The sequence below is a fragment of the Dromiciops gliroides genome, chromosome 6 (genome assembly GCF_019393635.1).
Source record: "Dromiciops gliroides isolate mDroGli1 chromosome 6, mDroGli1.pri, whole genome shotgun sequence".
NCBI classification, from domain to species: Eukaryota; Metazoa; Chordata; class Mammalia; order Microbiotheria; family Microbiotheriidae; genus Dromiciops; species Dromiciops gliroides.
Window position 1 is genome coordinate 10012655 of NC_057866.1, and position 27672 is coordinate 10040326.

The following is a 27672-nucleotide window of genomic DNA, read 5'->3' on the forward strand; positions in this document are numbered from 1 at the left end:
GACAGTTTTTCTTTGTAATACAGAGCCTGGTAAATGGCAGGTACTTAACACATACTTGTCAGATTGAATGAAACAGCTTCTATTCTCACAGGCCAACCACAACAGACTCTGGGGCAGGGGAGGGCTTAGAGGGTTTTCTGTTTTATTTGGGGTTCTTTTGGCATGAGAATGGTTGGTTGGGTTCTACAAGAAAACAACCCCCACCACCTTCACCCTAGGCATCTCCTCAGACCCCCCACAACCACATACCCAGTCCCTAAAGAGACCCCTTACAATCACCAAGTATAAAAAAAATAGCAGGAACTAAAAAGAGGTTGGCCCTCCCAGGATACGCAGCCTTCAGGGAGCTGGACAGGGCCGAGGGAGCAGGGGCTGAGGGTCACCCCAAAGCGGGACTGTTTGGCTTTTGTGATGTGCAGCTCCTGATGGTTTCTTGGTACCCATCACAGGGACTCCTCAAAGGGCCAGGCCAGGAAGGGATTGGGCAAAAGGATGGGTAGGGTGCGAGATCAGAAGGAAGTCCTGACTGGGGGCTGGTGGGTGTCCATCCACAGTGCAGGGTAGGGGTCTGCTGGCCGAAACCCTCAGAGGGGTTTCTTGGAGGCGATGTTAGGAGCCAGCCTCAATCCCAGGTGGGCCTCAGTTGGGCAAGCCAGTGGGGGGGGGCGGTGGTCTGGGCAGTGGCCTCTGGCAGAAGCAGTCCCAGCTTGTCCTGGGACCCCTGTCCCAATGTTGGCACAGGACCAAGCAGCATTTCTGGCTTCCATGCTGAAGAATTGAGCAGGCTCGAGGCCGGGGTCCTGGCGGGGGGGGGGGGGTCCTTCCCCACCTTCTGGAGGGCCTACCAAGTCTGTGTCTCAGGCACAAGTGAGGGAGGCGTGCTCCTATCTAGTGAAGGATATCCGTGGCAGCTCAGAGGGGAGGGAGGCAGGAGGAAGGGTAGCTTCCCATCTCTCCTGAGAAGGCACTTGAAGCTGGGGTCAGTCATGTGGCAGACAGAAGAGGGGGCTGGGGTCAGTGCAGAGAGAGGCGGAAACCTGCCCCATCCACTTCACGCAAACATGGTCAACTGTAACCACTGGAAGAGGGGAGGGAGATGCGGTCAGAGCAGGGAAAAGAGTCTGGTGATTGCAAGGGGAAGGGAGCAATGCTCTCCAACCCTCCCTGCTCTCAATCCCTTGCCATCCTGCCTCCCAACCTAGCTCAGCTCTGCTCCTGGGACTCGGGTGCCTGGGGGGTGCCCTAGCTCTCCCTGTCATTTCAGCACCAAGCAGCTCCCTTCCCAGAACTCCCAGGTGCTCTAATCCCTCCAGAGTCCGGAGCCAAATGCTTCCCATCTCCCACAAACCCCAACCAGTTATCCAGCCCCACATCAAGAGAGAGGGGAAGAGGGGCAGCTAGGTGGCGCAGTGGGTAAAGCACTGGCCCTGGAGTCAGGAGTACCTGAGTTCAAATCCAGTCTCAGACACTTGACACTTACTAGCTGTGTGACCCTGGGCAAGTCACTTAACCCTCATTGCCCCCCCCAAAAAAAAAGAGAGAGAGGGGAAGGGAAGAGCAGGCTCTTACCCTAAGTAAGTCAAAATTCACAATTCCATCTCTATCTGTGTCCAGGCTTTGGAAAAATCCTGCGTGAACAGTACAAGGAAGGAAAAGGAGATGAGTCAGGGAGGCCAAAGCCACAGAGTGTGTCCCTCCCAGCCAGAGATGAATTCAAGACCCCCCCTTGCCCAAAATATACAAATGACCACACAAATACATGTCTGTCCGTCTGTGTGTACACAGGCCCATGTCTCCCTTTTTATATGGCAGAGGGGGCTCCAGAAGAGACTGAGGGAGGACAGACACAAGGAGGGGGTGGGCACACTTTCCCAGAGTCCTAGAGGAAGGGAAGGGAGAGCAGTACTCACTGAACATGGTCTCCAGCCGTACCAGACAGCACACAAAGCTGTCGAAGTTCACGGCCAGGTCAGCCTCTGAGTATCGTGTGATGATCAGTTCATACAGCTTTTTGTTCAGCTTGTACCCTGGGCCAGGAAGAGAAGAACAAAGGTCCCTCTGGGGCTGGGCCAGGGAACTTGTCTGCACTGGTCCCATTGGGGGCCAACTCAAATTTGTTCAAACTGGTCAGTAACACCCTGCCCCTTCAAATACCCTCGCTTTCAGATAGATTGAGCCTTAGTTTCTAGTCCCTTCCCTGATGCCCAAATTATCCCATCCTTTAAAAAAAAAAAAAAACCCTCTGTAGAACCCACCTTCCCTGATAAAATTAGTTCTCTTCCCTTTCACAGGCAAACCCTTAAGAAAAGCCATCTACACTTGCTTATCTTCACCTGTTCTCCTCCAACTCCCTTCTTTGCACTAAGGCCTCTCTCCAGCATGACCAATGATCTCTTAATTGCTAAATCTAATGGGACTTTTTTTCATTCCTTCATTCATTCTTCACCCCTAAGTAGCTTTTGATACTGTTGAGTAGCTATCCCATCCTGCCTCATCCGAAACATGTTCTTTCCTGGGTTTCCTACCTCTTTGACTACGCCTTCTTAGTTTCCTTTGCTGAATGGCCTAGTGCTGTTGTTCTCAATATTTTTGGTCTCAGGAGCCCTTTGCACTCTTAAAAATTACTGAGGAATCCCCCCCACCAAAAGCTTTTGTTTATATGAGTTACATCCATCAATATTTACCATGTTAGAAATAAAAATGTGTTAGTATTAAGTGGTTTTGAATTCATGGACCCCTGAAAGGGTCTGGGGCACCCACAGGGTGTAGGGGATAGGGCACCGGACTTGTGCTTGTCCATGGTCACACAGCTAGGAAACATCACAGACAAGACTTCGCCCTGGGTCTCCTGATTCCAGAAGCTCTGTTCACTAGACACACAGCCTCTCCAATGAACTCAATTTGCTGGGAGGCAGGAAGAGACAGGGCACCCTTGGCCCAGAAATAATTAACCCAATAAGGGATCCCAGGAGAGTTTTGGAAGAGGGCTGGCGACACTGTTCATTGAGCCCCCAAAGATGACGGAGTTGGCGCCTGAAGCCCCACAGCTTGGTCCCAATGCCTTTGCTTCTAGGTTGGGTCACTTTGGAAATACTGCCTCCCCTCTATGAGCCCCAGGTTCCTTCTCTTGTTGGACCAGATGTCTGGGAGGGTCTGTGGACCCATCATCCTGAGGAGCTGCCGGCCAGCAGTTATCACAACCACAAGGACACCTGCCCCCCTGCGGACGGTTCCCTCCCCAACCCTCTTCCCCCCATCAGCTCAGGATTTCACCTGCAGCCTCAAGAGCCATCCGCATCTCATAGGAGCTCATGCTGCCCGACTTGTCCAGGTCATACTTTCGGAAGATGGCCTATGGGGAGAGACAGACAGGGACAGAGGAAAAGGGACAGGCCGATGCTCTCATCTTCCGCCAGGGGCCTCTAGACCACAGCCAACAGGCAGGTGAGGTGAACCACCCCCTGTGGCCTGGATGCTTTGAGGAAATCATGGGGCAAGGGAACTATAGGGCTGGACACCAGCGTCCACCTGGGCTATGAGGGAGCAACCAGGTAAGAGAGGGCCCATCCTTCCAGTGGCCTGGCAGCCCAGAGCCCACCCCCGGGGGACCAAGGACAAGGAGGTTCATTTCCTTACCAGGTAATGCTTGATTCGGTTCCAGAGGATGTTAAACTCCACCAGCCCCAGTTTCCCGTTGCCATCCCGCTGGACTGGGGTTAAGAGAGAAACTACAGACTGGTTGGGGAAAATGCCCCAAACAAGGAAGGGGATGGGGGCAGAGGATTTACAAGATCAAAGGGACCTTAAAGGTCACATGAGTGACCCACATGTGCTAAAGATGAGAAAACCAAGACCCAAAGAGGGTGAGTGACTTGTCCAAGGTCACATAGAAAGTAAATGGGGAAAAAAAGAAAGTAAATGGCAGAGGTGGGATTTGAACCCAAGTCCTCTGGCTCCCAATACAGAGGTCTTCCCATTGGGCTTCACTGTTTCTTCTGGAGAAGAAGTAAGAGAAAAGAGGAAAGGAGATAGTGGAAAAGTGGGTTCCTAAAAAAGACCCTTCGAACTGAACTTCCTTCATGGCTCATTCCATCTGAACTTCCCCCCTCCCCCCCACTTCATGCCCTGCCCATTCCTCCCTGCCACTGGCCTGGTCCAGGGCTAGCCTCCCCCTGCCCCAGGCGGCAATCCCCCAACTCCAAAGGATACATCCATAAGATTCACCATGCTTCGGCAGGACTCCTTGCTGAAGCCATTAGTCCGGAGGTCTTTGTCTGTGGAGGGGGAAGGGATGAAGGGATGGAGGTGTTTGAGATGGGGGGGGGGGGGGTAGGGCAGGGGGAAGGCAGAAGGAGGGGGGGAAGCCAGGGAAAACAAACAAGCCAGAGAGTTAGCATCCTGGGGCCAGAGGATTCTGAGTGGGAAGGAACCTTTAAAGGCATCTAACCACCCCCTCATTCATTCATTCACTCATTCATTTATTCATGAGCAAGCATTTGGGTTTTGTTGTTGTTTTTAGTGAGGTAATTGGGGTTAAGTGACTTGCCCAGGGTCACACAGCTAATAAGTGTTAAGTGTCTGAGGCCGGATTTGAACTCAGGTCCTCCTGACTCCAGGGTTGGTGCTCTATCCACTGTGCCACCCAGCTGCCCCATTAGCAAGCATTTGTCAAGTTCCTCCCACACACTAGGCCCTGTGCAAGGCTCTAGGGATTCAGAGACAAAAAGGAAACAGAGCCTGCCCACAAGCAGCTTCTGAGCAGCTGCTGTGTATTGGCAGGGAGGGAGAATGAAGGCCCCAGCTGGCTGACGTTCTCTCTATCTGCATCCCCAGGCTTCCGAACAGAGGAAGCACCTAATCAACCTTCATCCATTCATTTTGCAGAGGAGGAAACTGAGGGAAGGGACCTGTCCGTGGTCCTTAGGTTAATAAGCCTCAGACCCAGGTCTTCCCAGTCTTTGAACTCCAAAGCCTGGCCTGGCTCCATGAACCTTCCTTGCATTACTAAAAAGTCGTAATAAACAAGGTCCCTCGTGCATAGGCGGGGCATCTGGCCTGGCAGCTCCCCCAAACCCTGGCTCTGGGGGGGGGGTGGGGAGCAGGAAGCAGGAAGAGAGCAGGATTCCGGGGTCAGGGAGGCGATCAGGGCTTGACCCTGGGTTCCTGGGGACACTCACGTTTGCTAATGATCTTGTTCAGGATGGTCTGTAGCTCCTTGACACTGACCTCCATGTCCTGGTGAGAAAGGGGTACAGAGGAGGGTGAGCTTGCGCCCTCAGGAAGCTAGGCCCCCGCCCCCTCCATCTCTTCCAAAGCCCCACTCACCGCCCCGGCCAGCTGCCTAAAAAGGTTCTTGAAGGTATCATCGATCTCCTCTTCAGAGAGCACTCTCTGTGATGAACAAGGGGTTGGGGAGGGAGGTGGTTAGCTACCAGAATCCTTCACCTCCCAAGACTGCCCTTCCCTAGAAACCTCGGAGGGGCTGCAGGGACCTTGAAGATCAACTTATCTGGCTCCCTTATTGTCCAGGTGAAGGAAACTGAAGCCCAGAAAAAGGAGAGGGCTAGCCTAGTCACACAGGTCAGCAAGGGGCAAAGGGAGGATTGGAACCCAGATCCAATTAGAAAAAGGAGAGGGCTAGCCTAGTCACACAGGTCAGCAAGGGGCAAAGGGAGGATTGGAACCCAGCACTAATTCTACAGCATAATGCTGCCTGAAAAGGAGGGAGGAAAAGGGCTACACCTTCCACCCACCACCCCAACACAGGAGAGGGGCTGCCTACCTCATCGGGGAGATGGGCTTCGATCTTGTCATCGAGCTCCCTGTAGAAAAGCAGACACACACATATATACACGCACAGACAAGGACTGTGGCAAGGGCATGGGAGGCCCCCAAAGCCTGGGAAGCTGAGGCAGTCGGGGAGAGGCTGAGGCGGTGGAGCAGGGACTGGACCTGCACGGAGCCCTGGGCTGAGCTGGGGCGGGGCCCACCTCCACTCCCTGTCCCACTCACTCAGTACCGGCCTTCTTCTCAGAGAAGAAGCGGAGCACAAAGTCGCCCTCCTTGTTGGGTTCGAAGGTGGAGGGCACGACGATGTACTCTCCAGGAGGCAGGCACAGGCGCGAGCTGACCTCTCGCAGGTTAACAAACTGCTCCGACCGAGCCCGTGATGCGTGGGACAGGAAGAAGTCCCGCTTCAAGTGTACCCCAGACTTCCCCACCAACTGCAGATGGAAGAAAGGTAGCATGGAACCTTGTGCCTTCTGACCTGAGGGTCACCCCCTCCCAGGGCCAGGTCTGTGTCACATCCTGCCACGTGACTGGGACCCCGAGATGCCATCTCTGTAAAGGAGGCCCGCCTACAGTGGTAGCAGGGTCTGGTGGCCTTGGAAGCTGGAGGATGGGGGTTCAAATCCTACCTGACACATGCTGGCCATGTCACCCCATGTCTCTAAGACTATACATTACAGAGCTGGTGCCAACCTGCACTGGCAGAGGGGATTAACTCCCTGGGAGTTTCCTACACCACCTACACCACAGGCCGGGCCCCAAAAGGGACTTGGGAAAGCATGTTTAAACAGAAGTCCTCTGATGCTATCCGTGTGACCTTGAGTAAGTCACCTGCCATCCTTGGGCCTCAGCTGCCCCTCTGCCAAGTGAGAAGGCTGGACTTTCTGTGGCCTCTGAGCTGCTGGCTTCACGGGCCAATCAAGGCATGAAGGTAGCCTTTGCTAGCAAGGAGCTAACTCTGGAAGCCCCGCCCTGCTGGGAAGACTCCAAGTATAGGATCTGTGAGGGGCAGCTGGCAGAGGACCACCCAAGGCAGGACGAATGGTTTGGCCACAGCAATACACAAAGGCCATTCCCAAGTCATCGGGGGGCTGCAGTGCATCAGTGGAGGGCAGGGCCCATGCCTACAAACTTGGGGAATCTCTTCGGAGCCCACACCAGCCCTGTACAGGAAGTCCTGTTGGGATCAGTCTCCCCAGTGGATAGAGAAAGCAACAGAGACCCAGGAGGGGTAAGAGACTTGCCAAGAGTCACACAGCTTATGTCAGAGGCAAGATCTGGACCCAGTTCTTCCCCTCATATATGGTATTATTCATATAGTATAGCACAAAGCAACCTGCCCCTGACACTTCCCAACTGGGTGACCCTGGCCAAGTCATTTCCTCAAATGTGAGCCTCAGTTTTCCTCTTCTATGAAATGGGGAGAATAATGCAGCCACCACTTCTCTCACAGAGCTGTTGCGGGGAAAGTGCTCTGTCAGCCTTCAAGTGCTACAGGGATAGGAAGCTCAGTGGTACAGGAGACAGAGCCAGGAAGAGCCAAGTCCAAACCTTGCCTTCTATACATCTTAGCTGTGTGACCTGAGACAAGTCACTTAATCTCTCTCAGCCTCAGTTTCCTTCCCTGTTATGGAAATGATTTCTGCCTCACAGGGGTGTTGTGAAGCTCAAATGAACTAATATAGGGAAGACCCTTCGCAGACAAAGTGCTGTAGAAATTCAAGCTCTTATTAATAATCACAGCTGACGTAAATTTACGTGGGCCTGGAAAGCAAGGTCCACACATCCTCTCTCAGTTGACCCTAATTGTGTGTGATCATTATGTGGGGCAGTTATTAATATATTTTGTTTTGTTTTGTTTTGTGGGGCAATGAGGGTTAAGTGACTTGCCCAGGGTCACACAGCTAGTAAGTGTTAAGTATCTGAGGCCGGATTTGAACTCAGGTCCTCCTGAATCCAGGGCTGGTCCTTTATCCACTGTGCCACATAGCTCCTAGCTGCCCCCCCCCCCAATTATCAATATTAACAGAGGAAGCATGGTCCAAAGGCTACCAATGGGATCAGCCTCAGAGTCAGGAAGACCTGACCCATGTCCAGCCCCTGTCCCATCCAGGCTGTGTGACCCTGGGCAAGTCACTTCTCCACAGTGGCCTGGACACTCTCTAAGACCCTCAGTTTCAGATTTGCATCAGCAGAGAGCTCTCTCCTGGAGAGCTCCCTACACCAGAAATCATGGGTCTGGGCATATCTAATTATGCTGCAGAAGAACAGCAGAGGCTGGCAGCCGGCCTGCCCTGGGATTGGGTTGTGCCCTTGGCCTCTCCTCGGCCCATCTGCAGTGTGGGCCTCAGGCACACAGTGGCTCTCCAGGGTTGTCAATACCAGATGAGTCCAGCAGGTGCACTTACATTCTCAGGAACCTGTAAGAGAAAGAAAGAGGCCAGTGAGAGCAGGGTCAGTGGCTTCCCCCCCATCCAAGGAAGGGGGAGAGTAGGTGTGGGGGATAATTGGGTTCTGAGGAGAGAGGACGTTTGGAAACTGCTCTACCACCTGGCTTCTTAAACTGTGGGTCTTGACCCCACATGGGGTTGTGTAACTGAATGTGGGATTGCAAAAAATGTGGCAACAGTAAAAGGTTATGTAAATCTATTTTATATACCTAGAAACCCAAGGCCAAGTAAAAATTTCTCTGGTGAAAAGGGGTCCTGAGTAGAAAAAGTTTAAGAACCACTTAAGGTGACAAGTCACCTTAGGGAGGCACAAGGAGAGTGGGGTGACTTCCACAGGTCCCACACCTCCTACCCCAAGTTCTAGGCCAGGCTCATCTTCCCAGGGGGCTAAGGGCCCAACCTTAGGTGTGGGGGGGAGGGGTTCTATTCATAGATGAGAAAGCCTGATGCATTTCCTGCTTCCCCACCCATCTCTTTGCACCCAAGGGTCAGTAGCACTCTAAGATATATCTGCCCACCCAACCCAGGCCTGAGCAGGGGCCCTCCCCAAGAACCCAGCTGCCCTGGCATGCAGGGGTGGGAAGGAGAAGCCAGATTAGAATCAGACGTTACCCTAAACCCGTCCTTGAACCAAATGGAAATGGCAAAGAGGCCTCGGAACCAGGTATGTCTGACGGGCAGAGGGTAAGGATGCCCAGCCTGGCACTGACAGGGAGAACCATGGGCCAAAGCTGCCATGGCTGGGGAAAACTTCCAGATGCCCAGCCCCAGAGCCTTTCTTCTGGCTGATCCCTGCTCAGGCAGGATCAGTGAGCACCAGACCTCAGAGGGCTGCCCAGGGGGATCCCCAAGACTAGAAGCCAGTTCAGGTCCAAAGCAGACCAAGGATCCATGGAAGGGGACAATGGAGGGAGCAGAGCAGGCTCAACTCAGTATAAGTTGAGACATCAGGTTCTTTTCCTAGCCCTCTCCCCAACCCCGGGCGCCTGTGTGGACGTGCGTGCGCACCCTCGGACAAGGGCTCCATCCGAAGCCTTGGCTTCCTCCCCAGGAGAGTGGGCCAGACTTGGCCATCTCCAGGGGCCTTCCCAGTCCTGACCACTTGGGCTCCATAAAACCCACATCCTAATGGCAGCCTCAGGGACCGGGCTGCGGGGACTGAGAAGGCAGGCAGCCAAGGCGAGTCTGGGCACAGGAAGGGGGCCGCCACTCACCTCATAGACCGCGAAGCCAATGGTCTCCATGTCCCGGCCGAAGCGGCGCTCTCGGCGCCGGTGTTTCTGCATGAGCGCCAGCAGGAAGCTGCAGCCCGCTTCTTGATGACCTTGATGGTCATCAGCATGGTCGTCCACCTCCTCCAGTTTGATCTTAAACTGGGGGTTCACCCAGAAGGTGGCTGTGAGAACAGGCCTGGAATCAGAGGGGCTGTGATCCAAACCCCACGCTCTCCTCTTTCTCTAACTCTTCTCCCCTCACCTCCTCTGAACCCCGAGGAGCAGGAAGCAAGAGGCTCCGGCTGGAGGCAAATCCTGCTTCTGCTACTGTGGCTGAGGCTTGAACGAGTCAGCTATGTTCTGTGGGCGCCTCAGTTTCCCCCTTTGTAAAAGGAGGAAGCAGGACTCCAGGGCCTGTGAGGACCCTCCTCCCTAGTCCCACAACCGACCCTATGATCCTATGATTCCCTGGCTCTGTCTGAATTACAAGAATCATGATTTAATGTGGAATCATTATACCATCCCTACCCACAGGACTGGTGAGGAAGGCCCGTGGCCCCAGGGAGGAGCCACCTCCACTCAGCTGCCTGAGCGATCCACCTAACCCCTCCCTCAAGACACAGTGGCTCCCCATCGCCACCAGGATCAAATCTGTTTTGACATTCAGAGCCCTTCCCAACCTGGCTCCCACCCAAGTCTCCTGTCTTATGCTTTACAAAGGAAGGAAGGAAACAAAGAAGGGAGGGAGGAAGGGAAAGAAGGGAAGGGGTGAAGGGAGAAAGGAAGGGAAGGGGGAAGAGAAAGAAGGAAAGGAAGGGAGGAAGTCAGGAAGGGGGAGGAAGGCCAGGACAGTCAGCACACGGCACAGAAGGAGCTAAGAGGCTACTTGGGCTTCCTCCCAATGGGTGAGCCATCAGTGGCAGGCCAGGACCAGGGAACTGGGGATTAGCCCTCCCTGGGGTCCTCAAGGAAAGGCCAGGCAGCCCCTGAGCACCTCTGCAACCAAGCAGAGTCCCGGACGAGATGCTGCTAAGGCCCCTTCCAGCTCTCGGGCTGTGACTCTAGGAAGGCAAGAGCTGGGAGAACGGAGACTTGAACCCAGGTCCTCAAACTCTAAGCCTGTGATTCCTTCCGGCACATCATGGCGCCCTTTGCCCTCCATCTCTAAGCCTAGCCCAGGGTTTGGGCCTCCACATCCCCTCTCTGGTCCCGAGCGTCTCTCCTGGGTGCCCCCACAGCGTGCTGGGCCCAGGCTGACCTGGGTAGTTCCTGCAGCCGCCCGCCGTGCTCCCACGCCGCCAGGTGCCGTCATACAGGGTTGTGTTCCATTTGCGGAACTTGTGGGACTTGAGGGTGTCTGGGGTCAGGTTGCAGATCTCTAGGCGGGAGAACTCACGGAGAAAGTCATTGAAGGACATCCTGGGGGCCAGGAGACATGAACCAGGATGGTCCAGGAGGGGCCCCAGAGGCTGCTATTAAGGGGCTGGCAAGGGGGCAGAGCCAAAGCCTGAGGCTGGGGGAGGGAGGGCATGGACACCCCAGAGTGTAGCTGAAAGAGCTAGGGATCTGGGTTCAAATCCTGCCTATGCCAATAACTGCTCACATGACCCTAATACAGTCACTAGCCTCCCCAGGGCCTCAGAGAAACCCTCTTCTTGAAAATCTAGGGTTGGTCTGGATCAGGGTTTCCTAACCTGGAGTCTGATTTTTTTTTTAATTTCAATTTTTTTAATGTTTCAATAGCAACATTTCAATATTATTGGTTTCCTTTGTGATCCTCTATATTTCATTTCATGCTTAAACACATGATTCTGAGAAGGGGTCTGTCCATAGGCTTCCCCAGGCTGCCCAAGGGCCCAGAACAGAAAAAAAGGTTAAGAATCCCTGGGCTGAATCATCTACATCCGATGTTCAGCCTGTCCATCGTATGTTCTAAGGTCCAGCCCATTTTCTATGTTCTTGGTAAGGCTCCTCCTGGCTCTGACAATCTAGGACCCATGTTCTAAAAGCCTCCCCACATTCCCATGATGCTTTGCTCCAGGCATGCCTGAGGTCTTGGGGGGAGCTCCAAGTGGCCAGGGAGGGGGAGGGGACACCCAGGACCCTCTTCCTGTGCTACTCACCAGAACTCCCCATCCTCCATCTTGATTTGAAGCCGCTGTCTTTCAGCGGGGTCCACCTGGTTCCATTCCGAGGAACTGAAAGGTCACAGGCTAAGGGTCAGAAAAGCACCCAGGGCCGGCCCACTACAGCCCTTCAGGAGCCCAGGAAATAGGAGAGAGCTCCAGCCCCAGCACCCCCAGGCCAAGCAAGGACAAGTACCCACCCAACGCCCCAGAGCTGGTCTCCAGTCCCTGCTCTCTGACCAGGCCAAGACAGGGCTCAGGCTCCAGGAGGGATGGGGAGGGCAGGGGGTTGGAGCAAGCAGAGAGGAGCAGCTAGGCAGCCAAGAGCACAGAGTGCCTCAAGTCAGGAAGACCCGAGTTCAAATCAGGGATTGGCAAGGGAGCCAGTTCAGCCATCTGAGCCCCTGGATGCTGAACCAAGTGACCCGGCAGTGTGGGGCCCATTAGTCAGTTCCTACCTGTCACTCCAAGGCCCCGTCCACTCCACCTCACCCCACGGGTTCCTCATTCGAATCAAGTTCACTGAACGGCCCCGACAGTGCACCTGTAGCCCAGAGCCAAAGTCAGTGTGGACCCTGCATTCCCTCCTGAGTCTACCTCCCACCAACCAGACAAGATAAGATGAGACAGACCCCAACGGAGCAGGCATGCCTGCCTCTATTAGGAAGAATGGGGACCCTGCTCCCAGCGGGGTCTCCAAAGCCAGGCCTGGCCTAGAGTAGGAACCCCACAGCCCTGTCTCCCTGTCCCTCCCCAGGGTTGGTGTTACCTGGCTGGCCCCAGTCACAGAGTAGGCGTGTCCCTTCACCAATTTCTTGAAGGTGACAGCTTCCATGTCAAATGCACTGGTGATCTAGGAATGGCAAAGGGACAAGACTTCTGTCAAATGCTCCCAGGCCCCACCCCCTCCCTGCTCCAGTCAAGGGCTGCCCTCGGCTCCATGGGAACAGGCTGGGAAGGGAAGGAGGGAGGCTGAGGGTCGGGATGGATCATCTCTAGAGGTCCCAGCTCTGAAATTCTAGGAGCCTGTGACTTCACTGTCCCTCTTTCTCCCAAACACACGCTCTCTCACTCTCTGTGTCTGTGTCTCTTTGCCTTAACGACCGTTTCTTCCTTCAAAAGTTAGAGTAATCCATAAGAACTACTGTACTGCTGTTGTGGGCCTGGCTCCAGGGATGACTTTGTTGAAACAAAAATCAGGAGAACCTTGGGGAGAAGTAAACTTTCCATCTTGGAATTCCTGCTAGAGAAAGAAGGAGTCCAAAGGGACTGGTGTGGATGCACAGGGAGCTCACCAAGCAGCTTAGTCTTACAAGACACACACAGAAGACACTTACTAGCTGTGTGACCCTGGGCAAGTCATTTAACCCTCACTGCTCCACAAAAAAGAGAAAAAGAAAAAGAAAAAGACACACAGAAGAGAGAAGCCATGTCAAGCTAAAGGATGAATGTCCAAACGCCTGGCACAAGCCTACATAAGGGAACAAAGGGGGAAGAGAGGGTAGAAAGGAGTTAAGCTTAGAAGGAGCTGAGCCTGATAAGGAAATCTAAGAAAAAAGGAGGGGATTTGTTTGGTTTTTTTAAGTTATATTGGAGAAAAGAGGAGAATCAAAGAAGAGACTGGAACACTGTTCTAGGTGATCCATATCAGAATGGAAGCAAGGCCTGCTAAATTCTTTATTTTGCTTTGGTCTGGGTTTTTTAAAATGTGATGTTTAAAATCTAAATTGTGTGGTCACCTTAAATTAGAAGCTTTAGCACCAGTCTTTGGGCATTAAGTATTTATTAAAGCATACCAGGTGTTAAGAGCTAAAATTCTAGCTAAACTGTCTAAAATATCTAATGAGTGGTCGCCAATAAATTATAAGCTTTAGCAAGAGTTAGACTTTTAAGCATTTATTAAGGAGAATAAGAATTTGGTAAAGAGAGAGAAAGGTCTAGATTCCTATCTATTAAAAGGAGAGCACATTTCTAGCTCCGCTCTCCACCAGAGTCCAAAGGCAAGAGAGTGAGAGCGAGCGCCAGTCTCTTCCTTCCTCCTCCCACTAGCCTGCGTCACTTCCTGACGCCAAAGAAAAGACCCCTGGTCTTGCCCTCAAAGACCTTCGCTTCATGGGCGGAACTCTTCTACAGTAAGTCTCCAGCAGGTGGTGTCATTCCAATCATTACACAGGTATTCATGTGGAGTTCAGAAAGTTAAGAAAAGGCCTATCTAGCCTTCTTCCTCAACTCCACCCTGCTTCAATCACAAACTCCCCCAACCTGAGTGTGGAAGCTTTTTATAGGTCCAGAGCAGAGGCGGTCCTTACACACTGCTTCAAGCTGATTGGCAGGTGTCATCCAAATCCATTGGTTCACTGGACTTGAAGGTGGTCTCCAGCTAAGTTCAAAGTCCTTAGCTTCTGAAAACAATACTTTCTTTTTTTTTTTTTTTTAGTGAGGCAATTGGGGTTAAGTGACTTGCCCAGGGTCACACAGCTAGTAAGTGTTAAGTGTCTGAGGCTGTATTTGAACTCAGGTACTCCTGACTCCAGGGCCAGTGCTCTATCCACCACACCATCTAGCTGCCCCTAACAATACTTTCTTAAGGACTAGCCAGGTGTGATTACAATCTAATTAACTTGAAGTAGGCTAATCAGCAATCAATCACTCTCACTTAATTCAATCAGTTTAGATTAATCTTCAGGTGGGCCTTTGAGTATCTGCTAAATCCCATTATTTTATCACAAAAAATATATATACTATATTTTTTTTCCTGCCAAGGAGAATGATGTCTGAACAGGAAAGGACAGAACAGAAATGACTAATAGAGATTTGTGACCCAAGATTGGTAAAAAGATAGGAACAGAACACCTCTACTCCTGGAGAATTCAAGCGCAAGATTAAGCACACCTTTAAGTCCTGATCCCTAATGGGTGATGTGAGGAAAAGGGTACAGAACAAGCCAGTGCCACAGGATTACAAAGGGGCAAATGTCCCCATTTACCAAAAAAAGAGGAAAAGGACGGCAATCTAACCTCTAGAACAGTGAGTCTGATGGGAATTCCTAGTAAAATTGCCAATCTCATTCAGGTAGGGCTAGCAAACATTTGGAAAAGGAGGCCACACAAAAGATAAGCAATCAAAGGATATCAAGTTGTTTTCAAAAGAAAAATGACCCCCAAACAATAAGAAACTATAAAGAATCCCATGAACACGTGCTCCAAGTCATGAACAATAAGAGAAATGCACCTTAAAATAACTCCCGGCTGTACCTTGCACCCAGCAAACTGGAAAAGAAGCCAGAAAATGGGGACCATTGGGCAGCTAGGTGGTACAGTAGATAAAGCACCAGCCCTGGATTCAGAAGGACCTGAGTTCAAATCCGGCCTCAGACACTTGACACTTACTTGACTCTGGGCAAGCCACTTAACCCTCACTGATCCACAAAAAAAAAAAAAAATGGGGACCATCAGTGGTGAAGGGGGGTGTAGGAAAACGGATAAAAGGGTGCCCTGGTGGTGGGGCTGAGCAGGGGTCTAAACATTCTGGCTACGTAGGTAGAAATGTCCAAGAAAAGTGACTGAACTCGGGATTTAAAGAGTGGGCATCAAAGGAGGTCAAAGGCAGGAACAAAAGCGTGCTATGGTCCACAAAATCCGCAGCAGCATCAACTGGAAATAAGGGGAATGCCCACCCATTGGCTAGGAAATGGAGAGGGCTTTAAAAACAAACAACAAAACCCTACAGTCTAGGAGCGTAATGGAACATTATTGGCCTGGAAGAAATAAATGATGAATATGAGCAAATCAGAGAAGCTTTGTAGGAAAAGATGAAGAAGGAAAGAAGGGACAGGAAGCACCCAGCAGAGACCAGCCTAAGGTAGTCCTTAGAGGTTCTAGGTCAAGTTGAAAGAGTGCATCTGCAGGGGAGGGGCCCAGGGCCACTTAAGGTTTCTGGATGAAGGCACAGGTGATGCAGAGGACACAAAACTGGGAGGGCCCGCTAACACACTAGATGACAGATATGATTCAAAATTATTTTGACAGGGCAGAAAATCTGGTCTAACGGCATAAAATAAAACGTAAAAGGAACAAACGTCTAAGACAGGGTCAAAAAGTCGGGGTGAAAAGTAGCAGATGGGAAGTGGGGCTGGGGCAGAACAGACAGTGGCTCATGCAAAGGGCTCTGGTGCTGCCAAGAAAGCCAGTGGTTCTTCAGCAGCCATGGAGCTGTCCAGAGGAGGTCTCCAAACAAAGCCTGCATGACCACTAGTCACGTATACTATAGATAGATAGAGGAGAGTCACATCTGAGGGTGAGGTGCTCTGCAGGGCCTCTGAGAGTCACTGATTCTTGTGGTATAGTAGAAAGAAAGCAGGAGTTAGAGGCAGTAGATCAGAGTTCAAGGCCTAACTCTTCCGCCTCGTACCTGTGTGACCTTGGACAAGTACCTTCTCAGGGTCTAATTGTCCTTCTCTGCAAAACCAAGGGGCTGGACCAGATGACCTCTGAGGTCCCTCATAACCCCAAACCTATGATGAGGCTAAGAGATTAGATAAAGAAGAGATGGTTAGCCCTGGAATAGCTTAGAATTTGGAGGTTAGCTCTCTTCTTTGCAGAGATGGGTAACTATGGGTGTGTTACACTGCATCCATGGCTTGGGTGATATCTTTGTTAGTTTTGTGAAACCCCTTGCCCCCTACCCCTCACATCTTTCTTTTTTTATCCTTTATTACAAAAAATGGCTTTCTTGGGAAACAAAGGGGAGAAATATATTTGGGAATGAGGGTTAAAAAAAGATATAAATCTTAAATTTGTTTTTTAACAGAAATATGCCCCAAGGAGTTCAGAGAAAAAGGAAATCTAAGGGGAAAAAAGGGGTGCCTTTTTAAAGGTATATTGGGGAAAAGAAGATTGAATGTACACAAATATTTCAAGAATTTCTTGTGGTAGTGAAGAATTAGCAACTAAGGAGGAGGGCAATTGGGGAACAAATGGCTGAACATGTTATAAGGATGTAATGGAACATGATTGTGCTGTAAGCAATGATTAAAGGGATTGTTTCAGAGAAACACAGGAGGACTTGTATGAACTGATGCAGAAAGAAATAAGCAGGACCAGGAGTGCAATTTATACAATAGTAACATTAGAGTCAAATATCTTGGGAAGACTTAAGAATCTCATCAGAGCAGACACACCATGATTCCAGAAGCCCAGTGATGAAGCCAGCTACCTACCTCCTGACAGAGAGGTGAGAGACCAGGGTGCAGAGTGAGAGGTTCACTTCTGCATATGGATAGCATGGGAATGTAAGTTTGCTTGTTTATGCCCATTTGTTACAAGTGCTTTGTTTTTCTTTTCTTTTAAATGGGGAGGGGGAGGTTGAGAAAGAAAATAAATGCTTGTTATTAGAAAAATAAGATAAAATGGGGGGGGAGTGGGTTGGAAGGAGCAAGCACCCAGAGGTTGAAGAGTCAGAAAGGGACCAGAGCAGACACCTAAGGGCAGCCCTGTTGACTCACATCAATGGAACAGCCCAGCAGGGACCCTCGTTCCAGGGCCTTCATGATGATGTGGTAGAGATCATGAGGTGGCTTCCTGAGATCAAACCATTCTGTGACGCCTCCAGTGAAGTCTTCAAAGCCCTCAGAGGTACTACCCCCAGAGAGGGCTTCATAGCTGCCATTCACCCTGGGAGACAAGACAGATGAGTGCCCATGGTGCCCAAGGAGGGGAGAGCCCCTGGCAAGGTCCAGGGCACCTGGGATGGGAAGGCAGGGACTTAACTTACTTGGCATAGGCTTTCTCAAGCAGGGCACTCCAGAACTCATTGCCCTGGGCTGAATGCACGAAGACCAGCTTCCCATCCTTGGTAGGCAGGAGGTCATCCACGACTACATCGACCCACTCCCCAAACTGCCACAGCTGTGGGAAAGAAGGGATGGTGAGGGGATTAGCTGTGGTACAGACCTGACTGGCCCAAGGGCCACAGATCCACAAACTCCCCCCATGATCCTCCTGTCTTCTTCCTCACCACCTCCAAAATCCTTCCCCAGGATGAAGTGTGGGCTCCATCAGGGTCATCTGTGATGCCCCCTTCCTCACAGCCCTAGCTGCTGAGAATTCTATTAACAGCCACATCTTGGCCCCGTTCTCTTTCTTTCCCTCTTCCCCATGAAGACCACCCCACCTTCCTCCAAGCCCCCATAACCACCTGGGGTCTCTCCCTCAAATCTATTCAGTTCAGCAGACATGGGTGAAGCGCCTACTAGTGTGTGGTCTGGAGCTGGCAATAGGGAAGATGTGAAGGCTCCTCCCACTTCCACAGCACACACAGCCAATTATGGGGCAAGTCTCCCTGTTTCTACCCCATTTCTGCCATGAGACCCCTGGGCCTTCACACAGCCACCCCCAGATGGGGGCCACTCAGGCCCTCTCCACCTCTCCCCTAGACCACGACAACAGCCTCGTCATTGCTCTGCCCTGTGTCCTCCCCACTGCCACCACCTGATCTACCACATGCTGATAGTGATCTTCCTAAAGCACAGATTGGACATCACTCCCCTCCTCTTGTTGCTATTGTTCAATCACTTTTCAGTCATGTCCAACCCTTCCTGACCCTATTTGGGGTTTTCTTGGGAAAGATAATGGAGAGGTTTGCCATTTCCTTCCTTCCAGCTCATTTTACAGATGAGGAACTGATGCCAACAGGGTTAAGAGACTTACCCAGGGTCACACAGCTAGGAAGTGTCTGAGGCTGGATTTGAACTCATGTCTTCCTGACTCAGCTCCATCAATCTGTGCACTGTGGCACCCCCTAGCCATCCTCCTCCATTTTACATTTAGAGCTCTCCCCAGTTTGACTCCATTTGACCGTCCCAGCCTTTTTATTCAGGCCTCCCTTCCGGACACTCTAGATAACCTCTCTCCATCTCAGTGTCTTTGCACAGGATGCCCCATGATGCCCAGAATGCAGATCCTCTCTTAGTATCTCTAGTGTTCCTCAGGTCAAATGCCGCCTCCTTTATGAAACCTTCCCTAATGTCCTTCCTGCCCCCAACATTACCTTTATTTACTATACACCTGCATATGTACAAATGCAATTCATACATTTGCATGTGGGGCAGCTAGGTGCTACAGTGAGTCAGAGAAATCCGAGTTCAAGTCCAGCCTTAGACACTTACTAGCTGAGTGGTCCTGGACTAGTCAGGGCTGTCAAGGAGGGGGAATTGTGAGCTAGCTCGGCTGGATCTAAGTGTGATCAGGGAGAACAAAGAGAAATTGGCCTGGAAAGGTGGCCTGGAGCCAGACAGCAGGTAAGGAGTTACCTTAGAAGCAGTAAGGGAGGGAGCAGGAGAGGATTATTTCCCACCGTGCCCAGCGATGGGGCCACACAAGGGCAAAACCCAGTGTGGTCCAGGAACTTAATGGATGGCTGTGCTGTAAATCACCACAAATGGGAGGAATACATAGAAACCTGGAAGGATGGATTACATCAGTCCCTCCCACAGAGTCCCAGCAGCTAGAGCACAATCAAAAGGGAGATTGCGAAATTACAAAGAACAAGCTTTGTATCCTGGAGGGCAGGAGGGTGGATGGGGCGGGGCACATATTGGCACATTTTTACTATGTACACATCAGTTTTCCTGGGTTTTCCCCCTCTTCTGTAAAAAATGGTATTCATTATATAGAAAGGATCTCTGCAAAGAGAAGGGATTGGGGGGAAATGTTGGTGATGTAAACAAAAATCAACAAAAGTTGTTTTTAAAGATTTATGTGGCCTCACTGTGGAAGATGTATGGGATTCCTGACAGAGGTGACAGTGCAATTGACGTGGGCATGGCCAAAAGATGACGTGGTTTTTTGCTGACCATGCCTATAAGTTCTCATTTATTCTTTTTTTTTTCATAGGGAAGGGAGAGAAGATAGATTTTTGTTCATTAATAATTTTTTAATATATTAAAAAAAAAAGATGAGAGCCTAGAGAAGGAGACCAATGAGGAGGTTATCGCAATAGGCCAGGTGAGAGGTGATGAGGGCCCAGGCATCTAGGCTCATCTCGGGGAGAAAGGGACCAGTTAGAACCAACAAACAGGGCGATTGATTAGCTTTGGGGTTTCCAGATGCTTCCAACCTGAATGACTGGAAAAATGAAGACCCCCTCGAAGACAACAGGACACTTTGGAGGAGAGATAGGTCTGAAGGGAAAGACATCAAGTTCCAGTTTAGACAACTGAGTTTGAGATGCTCCTGGCACGGACATCCAGGTGGACATGTCCACTTGGCAATGCAGGACTGGAGCTCTTTAAAGCAAACACAGAATTGGGGAACTACTTACACGGATCACTGAACCCAAAGAGTAGACGAAGGTGCCGAAAAGATGAGTTTTCTCATTTTAAAAGAGGGGGCTGCACTCAGTGGCTGGACCTTTCTATTCCTAGATCTATGGTTAGTAACCCAATTTTGCAAATAAAGAAAACCAAGGTTCAGATATCACAAGTGAAGAGCCCAAAATCACAAGGTTGGTGAGTTTCAGTCAGAACTCGAATCCGGGACCCCTAACTTTGAGACCAGTCCTCACCCAAGTGGGTAGGAGGTCCTGGGGACACCAAGTAGTCAGGGTGGAAAGATAAGGCAGGATGGGGGAGACACCAAAAAACTTATGTGAGAACTGGGAGAAACTGAGAGCAGCCAAGCAAAAAGAGCATTCAGTGCCCTAGGCAATGGGAAGGATTGATTAAGGAGTGTACTTAGGCTTCACCGAACAAGCTGAGCCCTACCCAACAGCAATGCCCCAAGGATGAATCACCTGAGAAAGCAGGGGGGAAGGGGGAGTTGGTTTACTAAGCACTTTCCCCTGCAACAACCCAGTGAGGGAAGTGGTTCAGATCCTCATTCTACAGAGGTAAAAAACCAAGGTTCAGAAAGGGAACTGACTTGCCCAAGGTCATAAAACTAAGGCTAAGGTTTCTGATCTCCAGCCCACTCCATCAGGAGCTGGCTGTTAGGGTGAATGTCCCTGAAGTTCTAGGGCACAGCAATCTAGATCCTGCTCACTGGCTCATGCAGCACACACACACACACACACACACACACACACACACACTCACAGACAGGCAGATGACAGGAAGTCACCATCAGGGTTCTTTGAGAAATCCTCAAGAACCACAAAAGTAGCAATGAATTGGAGAGGGCAAATGATGACCTCATGAAAAAAGGGAAGAGTCAGCAAATTATAAAGCAATGAGGTTCTAAGACTTCAATCCTTGGCAAGATTTTAGAACATATTACTAAAGGGATGCCTAGCAAACATTTAGAAAAGGAAGCAGTGACCTTCGAGGCAGTAGGGCTTCATCAAGAACAGATCCGACCAGAATCATCTTATTTTCTAGACTGCCAAATCAAGAGAAAGCTGCAGATTCAGGGCTTTTCTTGTAGATGGAAAGATTCTAGAGAGGAACAAAAGAAATGGCCAGAAGCAAGGAGTGAACATTAATGGTTTACCGGCAACTAGAAAGGGCTCCACACTGGACCCTCCCTCTTTTAGCATTTTATCAAGGACTACAGCAAAGGGAGCAGGCTCTTCAGATTTGCATAAGACCCAAAGCCAGGAGGAATAGCAAAACATTCCAAACAGGCTGCAAACAGCCCAGGGACAAATCAAAAGCAATTACAGCAGGAAGTAATGTAAAGCCCTATACTGGGGACTTGAAAAAAAAATCAGTTTCTTCAGTTGTTGTCTGTCTTTCATTCTCAAAGAAGACCATGATATTGGGGTGATGTCATAACTTGCAGTGAATTGGATTGAAGTGAAGCTGGGCTGTGTAAAGTCAGCAACCTCCCTCTCTCTTCCAGAGCCATCTGGGTCCAAATGGCAAGATAAGTATCAGGTCAACTGGAGATGACCCCGGATGTTTAAGGCAATGGGGGTTAAGTGCCCAGGGTCACACAGCTAGTGTCTGAGGTGAAAATTGAACCCAGATCCTCCCAATTTCAGGTTTAGTCCTCTCTCCACTCACTATACCACCTAGATGCCCCTAGTTTCTTCAGTACCAGATAGGGAATATATGGCTAGACAGAACTGTCTAAGCCAGGGCTTCTTAAAGTTTTTCCACTCGTGACCCCTTTTCACCCAAGAAATTGTTACACAACCCCTGGTATGTAGGTATATAAAATAAGTATACATAACCTTTCACTGTTGTTGACCCCACAGTTTAAGCAGCTTTGGTCTAAGAAAGAGCTTCCAATCTTAATTCAATGCGAGTCAATAGTAACATACAGCAGGCAAGAAAGCCAAGGATACGATATTAGGCTACATTAAGGGAGCCCGAAAAGCCAGGACCACACAGGTGCCTGTCAAACTTCCCTCAGAATATCACACTCAGTTATGGGTGATAGATTCTAGGCAGGTCATTGAGAGGCTGGGGAGGACTCAAAAGAGCAACCAGGATGAGAAAGGGACTCCAGTCCAAGACTTGAACCAAGTGAAAGAATCAGGAATGTCTAGTCTAGTCTGTCTGGAGAGGAGGCCTTGAAGAGGGACGCCACAGCTACCCTGGAGTCCTTGGGGGAGAGTCCCATTCACGCTGCTCAACCCAAGAGGCCAGAGACAGTGGTGTCGAGGTGGATTTGGGCTCCAGGCCAGGAAAGGCTTCCTAAGGATCCGAGCCATTCAAAAAGCTGAGGCTGGAGGACCACTTATGGGGGATGCTATAGATGGAATGGGGGCAGCTGGGCCTGGAGTCGGGAAGACTCATCTTCCTGAGTTCAAATTCAGCCTCAGACACTTATAGCTGGATGACCCTGGGCAAGTCCCTTCACCCTGTTTGCCTCAGTTTCCTCCTCTGTCAAATAAGCTGGAGAAAGAAATGGCAAACTACTCAGTATCTCTGCCAAGAAAACCCCAAATGGGGTCACAAAGAGTCAGACACTACTGAATCGACTGAACAACAACATAGATGGGATCCCTGTCCAGGTAAAGGAAAACAATGAAAAACTTCAGAATTCTGACCAGGAAGGATTTCCTTTCCCCTTCCTCCTTCCTTCTGGCTTCTTCCTCTGTACTCCATCTTGCTTGTTCCTTGTTGTTTGTACACTGTGAGCACCTTGAGATCAGGGCCTGTCTTTTGCCTTTGTATCCCACAGCACTTTGTGAAGGGCCCAGTACACAGCTGACACTTAATAAATGCTTACTGGCTAAACGATTGATGCAGTGATGGCTCCTGACCCTTCCTGCCTCATAGGAGAGAAGTGGTGGACAGGTTTTGAGGGAGGCGTAGACTTATCTCCAGACTTGAGAGTCATAGATTCCCAGGACCCACCTACTTGGAGGTTATCATCACCATTTTACCGAAGAGGAAACTGAGGGCCAGGGAGGTTAAGAGACTTGCCCAGTGGCACACAGGGAATAAGGAGTACCACCAATGATTAGAACCCAGACCCTCTGACTTTGAATCCAGAGGTCACGCCTAGCCAATGGGTTCCGGAAAAGAGTTCTATTGGGGTGGATGGAGTCATTGGGATTGGCAGCTATCAGTAAGACACTGAGAAGAAGAAACGGGAACGGTTACTCATCTAAATCATGTGTTTCCCCTAATGCCTAGTGAAGTCTTCCGTACACAGTTGGCAATGAATACATTTGCTGTTTTGTTGTGTTGAGGAAACCCTCAGCACATAGTAGGCATCTTGTATTGTTACTATGACCTGGGCTTGTATCTTGTTCTATCAGACCACGAGACTGTGAGAGCAGGGATCCAGTCTTACCTAAACTGTCTCCCCCAGAGGCCAGCACTGTGTTCTGTACAAAGTAGGGGCTTCATAAATGTCTCTATAAACAATGCCTCTCTCCTGGAATGTCTCATCCTAGTCTCAAATTGATCTCACCTCTGCACTTACATAGGCAGGCTTGAATTAGGGTCTATTTCACCTCCCCTAGTAGACTTAGGCATTGGGGGGGGGGGGGGGAGTGGCACAGTGGACAGAGCTCCTGAAGTCAAGAAGACTCCTCTTCTTGAGTTCAAATCCAGACTCAGGAACTTCCTAGCTGTGTGACCCTGGACAAGTCACTTCACCCTGTTGGCCTCAGTTTCTTTAGGTGTCGAATGAGCTAGAGAAGGAAATGCCAAACCACTCCAGTATCTCTGCCAAGGCTGGAAAATGACAACAACACTAGACTGAGCCTTATTGGGAAGAAAGAGATTCTGTCTTATCTAAACTTGGCATCTCTCCACCTTAGGTGATCCCTGCCCCCTCAATTGTATCTAGGGTACTTCCATGGCTAGGCCACACCCTCCCCAGCCAGCCTCACCTGGAAATGAAAGATGCCAGCATAGCCTTGTTGGAAGCTCTGCCCGTGAGGCACCACCCGGTGCAAGATGGTATCATTCAGGGTGATAGAAGCGATGGCCGCCAACAGCCAGCAGTCCCCTGCAATGGGCACCAGCCATCAGAGTCTTACTGTTCCCAGCACCACCTGGCTCCCAGAAGAGCAGGGTAGGGAACAAGCAAGGCTGGGCAGGGCCCATGATGTCCCTAAGCCAGAGAAAACTACAGACCTCCTGGACTGGTTTCCCTCTCAACACCCCCACAGTTTACGGAAAAGACCCAGGAATCCAGGCAAACCAGCTTTGAAGATGATAATCAGAGCTTGTCTTTACTTGCAAGAGGGAGGGCCAAATATGGGGAAGGAGGGAAGGGCTCTGTGTGTGTGTGTGTGTGTGTGTGTGTGTGTGTGTGTGTGTGTGAGAGAGAGAGAGAGAGAGGAAGAAGGGAGAAAGAGAAAGAGAACTAACTAGAAGGAAGAGAGGAACAGTCCCAGACTTACCTAGCGCTCCCTGACAAATGTCTGTTCGGGTGGCCCCATCCACAATAAATTGGGGGTTTGACAAAAGCTCCTACAAAACAGACACAGAGAGCTAAGGGGTCTTGGATTCTCTGCAACAAGTTCTACCCGGCCAGCCCTCTTTCCCCAGCAGGATGCAGAGGTCCTGCCCCCCAGGTCCCCCAGGCATCCAGCCCCTGCACTTAGCTCCCCAGCCTAGACCCCACCCCAGGGCCCACCTCTCCTCCTGGGATGCTCCCTGAGGGCCCGTAATGGAGCCTGGGTCCCACTCACCGTGGGCCTTTTCCATTTAATGCCATAGGTCTTAGAGGAGTTGGGCCCCAGTTCCTTGAAGCCCAGTGAATATGAAGAAGGGGGGAAGGTCTCATCCTGGAAGAGGACGCCAGCCTGCAGGTACTGGGACCGGAGCTGTTCATAGTCCTGGCCCAGGTACTTGATGGCATTTTCATGACAACCCAGGCCTAGGTCCTTGGCCCGTTGCTTCTGTACCTGGGCAGACACCCCTGTGCAGTACACAGGGGTGATGATCTCTTCTGTCATCCTGGGGAGGGAAGGGAGGGACAAGAGTCCAGGCCTGCTCCCCTCTCAGCACCCTGGAGCTCTGCCCGACCCAACCTCTACTCTGCTTTCCAAAACCGTGACCCTCGACCTCCCCTCTCAGCACCCCTGCCTGGCCACGACAGTCCCCCACTGACAACCTCGTCACTGTCTTTTCAGAACTCAGGGGTCCTGGCAGCCCCCCAGCTCATCCCCTCCCCTATTGTCAAGATGTTCAACCCTGAACAGTCAAAACTCCCCAGCCCCAGTCCCTCCTCAGAACCCAAGAGTCCTAGTCCCCAGCTCCAGCTTCAAGATCTCCAAGCCCTTGATTTCAGAACCTGCCATCCTACTGGTCCCCCAAAGCCTCCCTCCCTCCTATATCCTCCATTTCAACATGTCCGACTTCTCACTCCAGGGGCAGCTAGGTGGCGCAGCGGATAAAGCACCAGCCCTGGAGTCAGGAGTACCTGAGTTCAAATCCGGCCTCAGACACTTAACGCTTACTAGCTGTGTGACCCTGGGCAAGTCACTTAACCCCAATTGCCCCACCAAAAAAAAAACCAACTTCTCACTCCAGTCCCAGGGGTCCTGCTCTGCCTTCAACCCCAGCCCCATCAGAGGATTTGAGAGATCAGCTCGTCCAAGCCCCGGACTTTACACAGGAAACAGCCACAGAAGGCAAAGGACTGTCCTGAGGTCACACAGGCAGGAGGAGCAGATGCCGGGTCTTCTTACTCCAAATTCAGAGCTCTTCTTTTTGTGATACACTGCCCACTCCCTGCTTGGCACCAGCCTCCAACTCACCACCTCAGCCCCCCATCTTCAAAACAGCCAACTTTCGGAGAAATAAGCCCGATTTCCCTTTCAGAATCCTGGGGTCCTACGTGTCAACTCCATCCTCGATGTCCGACCCCTTCCACTCCAAAACCCAGCATCTGGGTTCCCAGAATCCCTCAGCCCATCCCCAAGATAGCCAAGCTCTCCCCCCAGAGCCTAGAGCCCCACCTGCAGCCCCAACCACAACTCCTCTCAGAACTGGGGCTTGGGGGAAGGTCACCTACCTTCCTGCCCATGATTCTCCCCGTGTCCTGCCCTGACCTCTCTTAACCAGATGTTCCCTCCCAGCCTAGTTTTTCAGCTAGACAAGAGCATCTAAAGTGAGCCTAAACCGCCCCCCCCCATTCACAGAAGTAACAAATGAGGGGCCCAGAGAGGGAAAGCGATTGTCCTATGTCACACAAGAAACAAAGAGCGGGGGCAGAATTTGAACACAGATCTTCTAACTTTGTGCACTCTTCCACATTACATGGGATTTTTCTTCCTCCCCTTCTCCCAGAAGCCAGGAGTCCTAGGCCTCTGAGTGGGGTGGAGCACTAGACAAGATTGGAATTGTGGGAGTGGGGAGAGGATAAAGGCTTCTCCGGAGGCCCTTATTTCGACCTCATCACCCCAGCCCGGGGACTTGCCTGCAGACACAGTCTGAGATGGCTGAGAACCCTTCAGCCTGAGACTTGGTCCTAAGGCTGGGCACCAAAGGGGTCCCAGCTCCCATGACTGGGATCTGGACCACACCCAAGTTCTCTGCTCAGAAAGTACTCCCGCCCCCCAAGAAGGAGCTGCCCTAACTGGCCGCACTGACCCCTGCCCCGAGGATGGGGATGCTTGGGTTCCAAAGCCAAGCGGAAAGCCCTGGAGGGTGCCCTGGGGCACCTGTCTCGGGAACTCGATCCTAACCCCTGTGCCGGGACTCCAGCGGCTCAGGGAAGCCCGCAGCCCCCTTACCTCGGCCTGGGTCTGGTCCTCGCCCGTCAATCTGTCTGGCCGTCCGTCTGGCCGTCGGGACGGTCTCCCCTGGCCACTCCGGGGGTCTCGGGTTTTGGCTCAGCTCGCTCACTGGTAGGGCCCAACCAGGAAGAATCTGGTCCCCGCCCTGCCTTCCTGCCCCAAAGCCTCGAGGTCTGACTGGTCCCCTCCCACTGCCTCTCTCCTCCCACTGCCTCCTCCCCAGCCCGGACTCGGCTTTTCTCTTATGGCTATTGCCTATTGCGGTGGCCAGGCTCTTATCTCTCCCCAACTTTCTCTCCCTATCTCTCTGCCTCCCGACTCGGGACGCAGTCTCTCTGGGGCCCTCCCCCAGGCCGGGGCTCAGGGCCAGCTGAGAGAGAGGACAAAACTGGGAGTGGGGAAAGGGGAGTAGGCTGAGCGGGCTCGGGCACATAGGCAGGACCGGGGGCTGAAGGGCACTGCCAGCTGGCCGAGGGGCGGGGAGGGGGTGCGGTATTTTTAACTAGGGGGCAGCTCGGGTTACAGGGCTGGGCAGGCGCCGCCCTGCTGCGGCAGCCCCCCACCCCCACCCGCTCCCCACTCCATCCCTTGGCTCCCCGCCCCCCAACTCGCCCCCTCACTCCTCCCTTGGCCAGATTCGGACGCCCCCCCTCCACCCCTACCCTGCCCAGATAAGAGCTCCTTGCCCCTCCATAACCTTGCCTTCTCGCCCCGCCCTTAGCCAGGTTCGGGTGCCCCCCAGGTTTCTTAGCGCTTATCCTGCTGCCCAAACCTGCCCTGAGGAGCGGCGCTGAGATTACATTACCTTGGGCTGGAGCGGCGGCCGCAGCCACAACAAGGGCAGCCGAAGCTCCGGGGAGGGAGGGGAGGGGCTCGGAAAAGCCGTCACCTCCCCTTCAAGGCGGCCCCCTCCCGGCCCTCTGGGACGGCTCCCTCCTTTCCCCC

General features: G+C 51.6%; 1 protein-coding gene across 1 annotated transcript; it reads right to left on the reverse strand.

Moving 5' to 3' along the window:
* On the reverse strand, nt 1-27672 carry CAPN1 (calpain 1). Its single transcript, XM_043970962.1, has 23 exons — nt 27533-27672; nt 26725-26835; nt 24676-24943; nt 24385-24454; nt 23869-23987; nt 17353-17486; nt 17084-17252; nt 12350-12433; nt 12039-12124; nt 11578-11652; nt 10713-10873; nt 9455-9636; nt 8199-8210; nt 6013-6224; nt 5783-5822; nt 5326-5391; nt 5178-5235; nt 4210-4274; nt 3637-3705; nt 3274-3352; nt 1911-2027; nt 1570-1628; nt 1-1078 (listed from the first exon to the last, which is right to left on the reverse strand). Exons 3-23 carry the CDS (start codon nt 24940-24942, stop codon nt 1052-1054), a joined length of 2151 nt encoding a protein of 716 aa, XP_043826897.1. The 5' UTR covers nt 24943; nt 26725-26835; nt 27533-27672; the 3' UTR covers nt 1-1051.